At 43.1% G+C, this 12,282-nt stretch overlaps 1 protein-coding gene and 1 non-coding gene across 4 annotated transcripts in view; both read left to right on the top strand.

The window, feature by feature from the left end:
* Positions 1 to 12,282, top strand: part of HIP1 (huntingtin interacting protein 1) — a 152,854-nt gene that overhangs the window by 102,271 nt on the left and 38,301 nt on the right. For all 3 annotated transcript variants that reach the window (XM_061210335.1, XM_061210337.1, XM_061210336.1), the window contains exons 3-5: positions 3,856 to 3,998; positions 4,237 to 4,293; positions 11,969 to 12,049. In XM_061210335.1, the coding sequence (XP_061066318.1) occupies positions 3,856 to 3,998; positions 4,237 to 4,293; positions 11,969 to 12,049 (281 nt within the window). The remainder of the gene's footprint in view (positions 1 to 3,855; positions 3,999 to 4,236; positions 4,294 to 11,968; positions 12,050 to 12,282) is intronic.
* LOC133104553 (small nucleolar RNA SNORA25) lies at positions 2,379 to 2,511 on the top strand. Its single transcript, XR_009703616.1, has one exon. It is a non-coding gene; the product is annotated as a small nucleolar RNA SNORA25 (small nucleolar RNA).

Here is a 12,282-nt window from a genome sequence, read left to right as displayed (position 1 = left end):
GTTGGCAACAACTGGCCTCAGAGCCCACAGTCCGTTGGGGTGGAAGGGACCAAAGCGGCCATCTAGCCCAGTCTCACCTCTCTCTTGGGACTTAGCTTTTCAGAACTGCCGAGTCCTTTGAATTTACTCTCCTTTGAGAGATTTCCTCGGGGCACCGGAGGGGTTTTCACCTGTATCATCAAAGCGCTCTGGCCCTGCACCTTGCCACACTGACCACCCCCTTGGGGACATGATCAGATGCCCTTCTCTGAACATGAAAGCAAAATAGAGGCCTTGGCGGCAGCGGTTGGCCTTAAGCCGACGCAAGGGCTCTACCATGGAAATAAGAGCCACTTGTGTGAACTGGTTCACCCCAAACCAGAGGGAAGAAGATGAGAAGGTCAGGGTAGACTAGGGAACTGACGATTTGAAGATTTTCACCAAGCCCCCCACGCCGAGTTGGTGGAGGTCCTGGGCGGCCACCGTCATGGGTCTGTGGCTTTGGAGGGAAGTGCAGGCAGCCTGACTGATGGATCCCTCGGGACCTGCCCTTGAGGTCAAGTCCAGGTGCTCGAGGGCTAATCCCCAAAGCCTGGAGGAGAGGCTGCCAGTGGGCCAAGGCTTTGTCTCTGTGTGTGCTGGGGCCAAGCACAGGGCAAGGGGAGGCTGGGCTTCTGTCTGCGATGGGAAGCTCCTTCTTGCCGGGGCTCAGCATGGTGGCTGCACCACAGCCAGTTGGGTTGGAACAACCTATCTTGAAGCCATCCCACCCCCGCCCCTCCGTGGAGGAGACCCTCCAGGTTAGAAGGCCATGGAAACCCGGCACTGCCAGTGCGATGCCCAGAACAGGTCAGGCCCTCAGGAAATGTTGCTAACAGCATGTACTGCTCTGCACTGGAAGGAAAGCAGCTTGTCTTTAGCAGAATATGCTTTGGTTGGAATTAGGGCTTTGCTTCAAGATGGGGCTTTAGAACCTCAACCGGGTACCCCAGAAGCCTGGCCCAACCATGAGCCTAGCCAGACCTTGCCTTTTTATTCCCTTGATGCTTTACTGAGTCAAGAAAACCAAACCAAGAAAAGCCCTCATTATTAGTGGCCCAATTGATTTTCGCAGGGAGTTACCCAGTCTTGACCCTTCCCTGCTAAGAATACTGATCAGTCAGTCTGGTGCAAGATATGAAGTAAGAGAGAGACAGTTGTCACAGGGCAGTGTGCTCCTCTGGACGGGTGTGAGCAGAGAGGGCCAGGCCTGTAGTGGCCGGCCCAGGTCACGCCTTGCCAGGGAGGCTCCCTGGGGCGATGGAACAGACCTGGAGGGACATTCCGAAATCTCATCTCTGGAGCTCTCTGACTTTCTCTGTGACCTCGAGTGGGCCCAGTGGGACCTCTGTGAGCCTTAATTCCCTTGTCTGTCAAATGAAAGTGTTGGCCAAAGAAGCTTTCAAAGGCCTAACATTCCAGCTCTGACATTCTGGGAGTCTCTCTGCCTCACAATTTCTAAGGGGTGGATAAATGTTGAAAAGATCCGATCCGTACAGTAGGGTTTTAAAGCCTAAAGATCTCACAGAACATTTATTCTTTATCAGTACTTTTAAAGATCATCAGCTACCCTAACTACCAACTGAATGAGCATTTGGAAACCTGACTTCATTTAGAAATGCTGTTCAGACAACCATTTATCCCTGGTGCCTGACTGGTAAACAGGTTGACACCCCCGACTGTGGTATCCACTCCTGGAGGGCTGAGGACTGAAGTCTTATTTTCTTTATATGTGTCCCCAAGTGCCTGACACGAATTGGGTGCGTTAAAATGCTTAGAAAATTAAAGAAAGACAGAAAGGTCTGCTTGCCTCTTTCCAAGCCAGGGTGCCCGGCCAGCTCCACACGTCCCTGGCTTCTGTTTCAGGAGATTGCTCTCCGGTAAAGGAGCCACAATCTGCTGTGAGAAATCATCTCAGTTGAGGGTAGGGGGCTGTCCATCTCTCCTCTTGGCTTCCTTCTAGTCCCAGGGGGCTGTGCTTGAGGTGAAACCATAAGTTATTTCAGAATCACTCGAAGACCAAAAGCTGATTTCAGCTTCTAGACCCAAAAGTCCGTGTTCAAGGCAGCCCCTCTCAAAATACAAATTTCAGTCCAGGGAGGGAACTTTACCACACTTTCCAGCTCAGAAGCAAAACAACACGTCTTTTGGGTGAGTCCCATAGTTTCTAACCTGAGGCAAGTCTTTCCTACATGGTGCGGTGCTTCTTACCTGAGCCTGGATTAAAAAGCCGAAAGTTCCAAGGACATTGCCATACCTGGGGTTAATGGTGTCCAGTTACCGGGTGTGTGAGGCCTGTGTAAGCATCCATTACAAAGGAAATGTGGAAATCCTCTACTTGCCTCAAAAAAGGCTCCCTTAGGTCATTTCAGAGAGGGCTGATGGGACTAAATCCAGGAGCTCTTAACGCTGTGACCAAAGATTGAGTTCTCTATTGGATATAATATTAATAGTAACTCGATAGTGCTATGTTTTCCTGATGGAGATGCAAGCCACTCATCCATGACTGGTGATGTGGGAAAGTAAAAATAAATGTAAATGTCTTCCAAGTTAAAAAAAAAAGTAGGGGGGGTGCTCCCTAATTACGGAGGTCTGGAGCTCTGTTAAAGTCACTCGAGGCCAGAAGGACATTTATTACACGCAAAGCGTGGCAGGCACTCCATGTGGCGGGTGTGTTTGGATTTGGATCTCAGGAGGAAGTGGCCGCAGGAGTCCGCATACAGGGAATTCAAGGTGTTGGGAAATGAAGGCACCCCTGAACGAGGCCAGGAAGGTTTTTAGAAGAGGTGGAGTGAAAGCGTCATTTTATTTATTTATTTTTGGCTGTGTTGGGTCTTTGTTGCTGCGTGCGGGCTTTCTCTAGTTGCGGTGAGCGGGGGCTACTCTTCGTTGCGGTGCGCAGGCTTCTCACTGCGGTGGCTTCTCTTGTTGCGGAGCACGGGCTCTAGGTGCGCGGGCTTCAGTAGTTGCAGCACGTGGGCTCAGAAGTTGTGGCTCACGGGCTCTAGAGCACAGGCTCAGTAGTTGTGGCACACGGGCTTAGTTGCTCCACGGCACGTGGGATCTTCCCGGCCCAGGGCTTGAACCCGTGTTCCCTGCATTGGCAGGCGGATTCTTAACCACTGCGCCACCAGGGAAGTCCCGAAAGCGTCATTTTAAATTTAGGGAAAATACATTTTAAACAAAGACTGCCACTTTCAGGGTAAGAGCACAGTGCCTAATGGGAGAGGAGTCAGATGCTACCTGGAAGAGGAGCCAAGGGTGTCAGTAGCCAGGGGGTCGGGTCCCCAGCAGAGGCCGGGGCACTTGAAGAGCTGAAGCACACCCTTGCTTTGGAATAGTGCGTAAGAAAGAATTTTGAGAGGCTGTATTGTGTTGTTAAAATGTTAGCTGTAATTATACACACACACCACACCCTCCACCCACCTCCCCACAAAGTCCCCACCACAAACTCGGCAAACCTAGAGGAAGGGCAGAGTCTGTCTTCCCACAGCAAAGCCCTAATTCCAACCGAAGCATCTTCCCACTAAAGGCCAACCAGAGCCGCTGCTGGCCCAGAACGCACTTGTGCAAATTAGGAAAAGACACCCCTCCCAAAAGACATTGCTGTCTCTTTGGAAATCATCTGATAAAATGGATTTTATTAGAAGGAGGCACTTTTTTGCCATCCGCCAAAAAACTGCCAGGATACTTGTACAGATCTGTGGTGCCTTCATTATAAGCGGTGCCCTCTGATGGGTAGTGCCAGGCGCCATGAACAACACACAGCCCCCGCAGTGGCCTTTAGAGGCTTCATCCCAGGGTTGGTTGCCTTTGTTTTCCATGACCTTCCCTCACCGTGCATACTGGGCACCCACCATGAAAAGGGGGCGCAGACCTTTTGGTCTGTTGTCAACCGGCTGCCCCTCTCCAGCAACGCCGTGCTCTGCTGGAAATTCTGCCACGTGTTCCACAAACTCCTCCGGGATGGACACCCAAACGTGAGTTCCTGGGGCTGCAGGGGATGGGCAGGGATCCCGGGACCCACGTGGGGAAAGTGCAGTTGCCTGAGTCCCAAGAGCCACTATCCACTCTCGCACAGGGGATGGCAGCCGCCCCCATCTCCTGGCCTCTTGGGTACCAATTTCAGGGACGGCTTCGTCTCTCTCCCATCACCCTCTCTGCTCCACCCCAGACCCATGTTTCACCATCCTCTGTCTCCTCTCCTTCTCTCTCCAGGTCCTGAAGGACTCTCTGAGATACAAAAACGAATTGAGTGACATGAGCAGGATGTGGGTGAGTTTGGACACGCACCCAGGGGCCACCTGTGCCACCTTATCCTTTCCCAGAGGCCACAGAACAAGGACTGTGGAATGGAACAAATTCATCTCTTTCAGCTTGTTTAGCATTTCTCTCATGAACATCAGGGAGGGAGTCAAAGATGCCCCCAAATGCAACCATGATATCCACTGTCTTACCTGGGGTCCCTGGAAGCTGTAGGGAAGTTCTAGGGCCTGGGAGTTTCTCCTGCCGATGGAAGCTCATGTCATAATGCTCTCTGGGCATTGGGATCCTTCGGCAGTGACACTGTCACAGTTCCTACTTCTTTCCTTCTACTGGTCCCATTGGGGTCACAGTACATTGAGAACTGGCATTCCCAATCCTTAATGCCAGTGGTTTTTCTTTCCTGTCTAGGGATTCTCAGTGCCTTAGGAAGAGAGAGGAGGTAGATGGCAATATCAGAATACATTGAAAAGAGTGGTTTTGTACACATACCGGAATCCCTCTAGATTCAAGGAGTATGTGTATGGACAGGAGGTAATCTGCCTTTTGAAGAATCTCCCCAGGTGATTCTGATGTGTCATTTTGCCCCACTGGTTAAGAACTACTATGTTAGCCCTTTCCTTCAAATTCTTACCTGTGTCGGTCTGAACTCACAAAATGTTAGCAATTATGTTGTCCAATCTACCCATTATAGATGAGAAATACAGGCCCAGAGAGGGAAGCAGCTTTTCCTATGTCACAAGACTAGTTAACCTAAACAAAGCAGAGGTTTGTCCCCAAAACTCCCAACTGTATGCTAGAGAGCTTTCTATTACATTTCTGTAACATGGAAAGCTTAGGTCTTTTTCCTTTTTTTGCTAAAATTTATCTGGTATATCTTTTTTCATCCTTTTACTTTTGACTTTTCTATATTCTTTTTAATATTTTTTACATATATATTTATTGCACTGTGGCCCAGAGAATCAATATGATATTGATTTTCAAAGTTTTTTTGAGACTTGCTGTGTGAGCTAGTTCATGGTCAGTTTTTGTTTAAAATTGAAGTATAGTTGATTTATAATACTATATTAGTTTCAGATGTACAGCATAGTGATTGACTGATTGACTTTTCTATATTCTTTTGTCTTAGAAATATACTTGTCAATAGCATTTAGTTGGATTTTTTTTAAAATTCAAGATGGCAGTCTTTGTCTTAACTGGACGTTTACTCTGTTTACATTTATTATAATTCATAATATGTTTAGATTTATATCTCCCATCTTATTTTATGCTATTTGTCCCATCTGTTCTGTTTCTATTTCTCTCATTGTTTGCCTTCTTTTGGATTGATTGGGTATTTTCTTTCTCATTCAATTTCCCCCTCATTACTAGTGGGAAGATAAAAAATAAAAACAGAGGTTTTGTATTTTTTTAATTTTTTGATAATGTTATCTAATAATTACAAAGTGCATGCTTAGGTTATCAATGTCTAAAATTCATATCAATGTCTAAATATCATATCTGTTTCCAGTATAGCACAAAGACCTTAGAATATTTTAACCCCATTCACTCCCTTGTATGTTGTTGTCATGCATTTTAATTTTTGTTGCTTTTAGACCCTAGAAGATATTTTATTTTAATTGTTTTATTCTGCACTCTTCATTTCCTCTTACATCTCAGGCCATCCATTTGGGATCTCTTTCTTTCTGCCTGAGTTATTTCCTTTAGAACTTACTTTAGTGAGAGTCTGCTGGTGGCAAACAACCACTTTTACCTGATGGAGAATGTCTTTATTTCACCCTCATTCATGGAAGATATTTTCTCTGACTTCAGAATTCTGGGATAATAGTTCTTTTCTTTCAGCACATGGAAGATATTAGTCAAGATGTCCTTCCACTGACTTCTGGCTTCCATCATTTTTATGAAGTCTGCTGTCAGACTTACCATTGCTTCTTTGAAGCTAATCTGTGTTTGTTTCTCTGTTTTTAAGTTCTTAGTATTTATCTAGCTGTGAATTTATTGTAGATTCTTTGGACTTTTTAAATCTGTAGATTATTATATTTTACCAGTTATGAAAAATTCTCATTGTCTCTAAATATTGATTTGCTTCATTCTTTGTTTTCCTCTGAGACTTTGGTTAGCAGTATTTTAGACTTTCTCACTCTATTCCCCATGTCTTTAAACCACTATTTCATTTTTTTCTACCTGTTTGTCTCTATACTGCATTCTGGATAATTTCAGTAGATCTAGCTTTCAGTTCACTTATTCCCTCTTCAGCTGGGTCTAATCTGTTGTTAAACCTCTCCATAAGGTTTTCAATTTTAGTATCATTCTCATTTCTTGGAATTTTAGGTTTGGTTTGGTTTGGTTTTTTCTAATCTGCTTGGCATTCTTTATAATTTATTGTGCCCTGCATATATTTTGAAACAGTCTCTAATTTTTTTAGGCTTGTTAAATATAGTGGTTTTATATATCACTTTTTATAATTCTAGTATCTAAAGCCCTTAGAGGTCTGTTTCTGCCATCTGTTGTTTTGATGAATTTTGCTCCTGCTATGTAGTTTCTTTTTGTATTTAGTTACTTTTCTACTGTGAGCTGCTCATTTTCCTGGAGATTTTTTTGGTGGGAATTCTTTGAATTCTAACAAAGGCAGCTTCCTCCAGAGGGAATTGGCACTTGCATCCATTAAGATCACTCTAAATTAAATTCTCAGCTTAAAAGTTTTGTGAATTCTGAGCAGATCCCCTTGAGGACTGGCTCACGGGTCCAATTCTCAGCAGTAGTTTTTTCCGCCCTCTGATCACAACAGTGGTTTAAGGCAGTAGATTTTCTTTGCAGTCCTCAGGGGGTACTCCTTCAGTGCAGGAGTACATGTGTGTTATTTCCAATTGACCCTTAATTCCCCTGCACAGAGGAGGAAGTCTTTTGGCTCTTCCACTAGACTCCTCAAGTTGGGCAGGTGAGAGCCCTGCCTCCTGTTCACCACCTGGGCCTTAAGGCCCAGAAAACCAAAACTCAGGTTCACTTGGTGTGGCAAAGTGCCCCCTCCCCACCATTCCCTGACCCCGTCAAGTCATTTGCTCTCTGAATGTCTGAATTACTCAGTTCCTGGCCTGAGGATTCCTTACTCTCTTGCAAGTTCATTAATGCCTTCAAAGCATTTTTAATATTTCACTCAATATTGTTAGTAGTTTTCAGTGGGAAGGTCAACCCAGGTACCTAGCCTGCCTGCCTTGTTATCCAAAATAGAATTCTTTTAGGTCTTTTTTCCTATGTAGTCTGTCTCTTCCATTTGACTAAGAGTGTCTGAAGTTAGAAACTTCTTTTACTTTTTTTTTAAAAATTAAGACCTTATTTTTTTTTAAGAGCAGTTTTAGGTTCACTGAAAAATTGAGTGGAAAGTACAGAGTTTCCATATACCTGCCCTGCCCGCAAACATGCATAGCCTCCCCTAATGGATGAACCTACTGACACATCCATCACAATCACCAAAGTCCATAGTTTACATTACAGTTCACTTGTGGTGTTGTACATTCTGTGGGTTTGGACAAATGTATCCATCATACAGAATATTTTCACTGACTTAAAAATCCTCTGTGCTCTACCTGTTCACCCCACCCCACCCCCCCCAACTCTTGGCAACCACTGATCTTTTTACAGTCTCCATAGTTTTACCTTTCCCAGATGTCATATAGTTGGAATCATATAGTATGTAGTCTTTTCAGACTGGCTTCTTTCACTTAGTAATATTCAAGTAAGTTTCCTCCACATCTTTTCATGGCTTCATAGCTCATTTCTTTTTACTGCTCAGTAATATTCCACTGTTTGGATGCATCACAGTTTATGTATCCATTCACCTACTGAGGGTCATCCTGGTTGCTTCCAAGTTTTGGTAATTATGAGTAAAGCTGCTACAAACATCCATGTGCAGGTTTTTGTGTGGACTTAAGTTTTCAACTCCTTTGGGTGAAAACCAAGGAGCTCCATAGTTGAATCCTATGGTAATAGTATGTTTAGTTTTGTAAGAAACTACCAAACTATCTTCCGAAGTGGCTGTATCACTCTGCATTCCCACCAGCAGTGAATGAGAGTTCCTGTTGCTCTGCATCCTCATCAGTATTTGGTGTTGTCAGTGTTCTGGATTTTGGCCATTCTAATAGGTATGTAGTGGTATTTCATTGTTTTAATTTGCATTTCCCTGTTGACATAGGATGTGGAGCATCTTTTCATATGCTTATTGACCATCTAAACATCTTCTCTCATAAGGTTTCTGTGGAGGTCTTAGGCCCATTTTTTAGCTGGATTGTTTGTTTTCTTATTGTTGAGTTTTAGGAGTATATTTATATGTTTTAGATAACTGTCCTTTATCAGATATGTCTTTTGCAAATATTTTCTCCCAGTCTGTGGCTTATCTTCTCATTCTCTTGACAATGTCTTTTGCAGAGTAGAAGTTTTTGTTTGTTTGTTTGTTTGTTTTTGCTATGTTGGGTCTTCGTTGCTGCACGCGGGCTTTCTCCAGTTGCGGCGAGTGGGGGCTACTCTTCTTTGTGGTGCGCAGGCTACTCACTGCCGTGGCTTCTCTTGTTGTGGAGCACGGGCCCTAGAGCACGCAGGCTTCAGTAGTTGCAGTGTGTGGGCTCAGTAGTTGTGGCTCATGGGCTTAGTTGCTCTGCAACATGTGGGATCTTCCCGGACCAGGGCTCGGACCCATGTCCCCTGCATTGGCAGGCAGATTCTTAACCACTGCGCCACCAGGGAAGTCCCATAGTAGAAGTTTTTAATTTTAATGAAGCCCAGCTTATCAATTATTTCTTTCATGGATTCTGCCTTTGGTGTTGTATCTAGAGTCATCACCATACTCAAGGTTATCCAGGTTTTCTCCTTTGTGATCTTCTAGGAGTTTTATAGTTTTGCATTTTACATTTAAGTCTTTGATCCATTCACCTTTTACTTTTTTTTTAATATCCATTTTTTAAATTTTTATTCATTTTATTTATTTATTTTTGGTTGTGCCAGGTCTTAGTTGTGGCTGATGGGCTCCTTAGTTGCAGCCAGCGGGCTCCTTAGTTGTGGCATGGGAACTCTTAGTTGCAGCATGCATGTGGGATCTAGTTCCCTGACCAGGGATCGAACCCACATACCCTGCATTGGGAGGTGAATTCTTAACCACTGCACTACCAGGGAAGTCCCCACCTTTTTGATCCTTATACATTTTCACATGAAGTATAGTTGTCTTTGATGATGAGCATATTTTTGCTTTTTCTACTTCTCACTACTTTCTGATTTTTCTATAATGAACAAGTATATCATAAAATACAAATTTTCATAGAAAATTAATACATTATGAAATACTGTCATCTCTGGCATTGATGTTTTTAAACTCCTTTGATTACTCAACTCTCTTTGGTGCCCCTTGAGACATCTTTCAAAGGGATTCCTCTACGCTAGAGGATGTAGAAGTCAAGACTCACGTGGGAGCCACAGTTATTCAGTTTAAGGTTCTTTGTGCCCCATTTTCCTTTTCTTTTGTATGTAATGGGGAGTTGCCAGCATCACTCTGCTAGCCCAGGCACCTAGGACATGACTGCATGGGCAGACTCCATGGGAAGGCTTCTTCTTTACCAGCTAGGTTTAGTCCCATTTCAAACCCCCATCCCAGGTATAATACCATAGATGCTCTTAGTCTGTTGAAATCCATCTGGAGGAGGTGTTTCCTCTCCTGTGTTTAGATAGAGAGACAAAAGGAAGGAGATAGCCCATAGTCAGACTGTGATTACTAAGGATGGGAGACTTAAGGTTCTTAAATGAGAAGCATCGTCCAGAATTTACCCAAAGGATGTTTGTACACAAGATGATACTGTAAGAATGTTCATCGAAACATAGTTTACATAGAAAAACTTGCCTACAACTAAAACACACAACAGTAGGGAGCTGGTCTGATAAATTACAGTACAGACTTATAACGTCCTGGGTAGTCACGAAAAATAATGATACAGAAGAAAATTTAAGAAGATGGAAAAAATTGCAGTATATTAAGTGAAAAAAACCATATTGATCCCATTTTATCTTTTAAAATAAAGGTGGAGCACAGAGGATTTCTAGGGCAGTGAAACTACTCTGTATGATACTATAATGGTAAATCCATGTCATTATACATTTGTCAAAACCCATAGGATGTACAGCACCAAGAGTGAACCCTAATGTAAACTTTACTTTGGATGATAACGATGTGTCAGGTTCATCAATTATAACAAATGTCCCACTCTGGTGAGGGATGTTAACAGTGGAAGAGGCTGTGTATGTGTGGGGACAGGGGGGACATGGGGAATCTCTGTACTTTCTGTTCCATTTTGCTGTGACCCTAAAACTCCCCTAAAAAATTAAGTCTGTTTAAATTGAAAAAATAACATTGTGAACCCCAAAATGTTAGCCATGATTATATCTGGTGGTTAGGTTAAGGGTGATTTGTTTGCATATGTACTTTTTTACATTTTCCAAATGTTCTTTCTAATTTTGTTTTTCAATGTATATCAACATTTTATTAAAATTCTTCCAAATTTTTATTGTGGTAAAATACACATAACATGAAATTTACTACCTTAACCATTTCTTAAGTGTACAGTTGAGTGGTATTAAGTACGTTCATATTGTTGTATAATCATCACACCATCCATCTCTGAAACTTTTCATCTTGTAAAACTGGAAATCTATATCCATTAAACAATAACTCCCCATTCCCCTCCCCACCTCCAGCCCCTAGAAACCACCATTTTACTTTCTGTCTCAAGATTTTTTACTAATCTAAGTACCTCATATAAATGGAATCATACACTATTTGTCCTTTTGTGACTGGATTATTTCACTTAACATAATGTACTCAAGATTCATTCATGTTGTAGTACGTGTCAGAATTTCCTTTTTAAGACTGAATAATATTCCGTTGTATGGGTATATCACATTCTGTTTATTCATTCATCTGTCGATGGACACTTTGGTTGCCTCCATGTTTTAGCTATTGTAAATAATGCTTCTATGAACATGGGTGTGCAAATATTTTCAAGATCCTTCTTTCAATTCATTTGAGTATATACTGAGAGGTGGAATTTCAGGATCATATGGTAACTCTATTTGTAATTTTTTGAGGAGCTGCCATACTGTTTTCCACAGTTGCTGTACCATTTTACATCCCCACTAACAGTGTCCAAGGGTACCAATTTCTCCACATCCTCCCCAGCACTTTTTTTTTTGATATTAGCTTTCCTAATAGATGTGAGGTGGTATCTCATTGTAGTTCTTTTTTTTAATTTTTATTGGAGTATAGTTGCTTTACAATATTGTGTTAGTTTCTACTGTACAGTAAAGTGAATCAGCAATATGTATACATACGTTCCCTCTTTTTTTGGATTTCCTTCCCACTTAGGTCACCACAGAGCATTGAGTAGAGTTCCCTGTGCTATATAGTAGGTTCTCATTAGTTATCTATTTTATACATAGTATCAATAGTGTATATATGATTATATCTGGTGGTTAGGTTAAGGGTGATTTGTTTGCATATGTACTTTTTTATGTTTTCCGAATTTTCAACAGCGGATGTATGTTATTTTCATACTCACAAAAAATACATATTATTTCAAAAAGAAATCCTGGCTGTAGATCTTTCAACCCAATGTTCTTGTTGACACCCTGCTTTCTTTCCTCGTCCTGAAAGGGCCACCTGAGTGAGGGGTATGGGCAGCTTTGCAGCATCTACCTCAAACTGCTGAGAACGAAGATGGAGTACCACACCAAAGTGAGTCTTTGCGACAATCCTGCTGCCACTGCCAGCCACGCACTCCCCCCGCCCCCGCTTCCCCCACCTCCCCGCCCTGTCCCCTCACACCTGGCTGGGCTTAATTGTCAGGTTTTCCAGGTAATGAGACAGCCTGGCTTCTCAGGGAGTGTTCACACCATATCCCAGCTATGTAAGAGGAAACATTTTATAGAGTGACTGCAGTCAGGCCCCTGGGATGTGACAAGGGGCCT

Source organism: Eubalaena glacialis, chromosome 13, assembly GCF_028564815.1.
Source record: "Eubalaena glacialis isolate mEubGla1 chromosome 13, mEubGla1.1.hap2.+ XY, whole genome shotgun sequence".
NCBI lineage: Eukaryota > Metazoa > Chordata > Mammalia > Artiodactyla > Balaenidae > Eubalaena > Eubalaena glacialis.
Note: the sequence above shows the minus strand (reverse complement) of the source record. Positions and strands in the feature narration are given on the sequence as shown.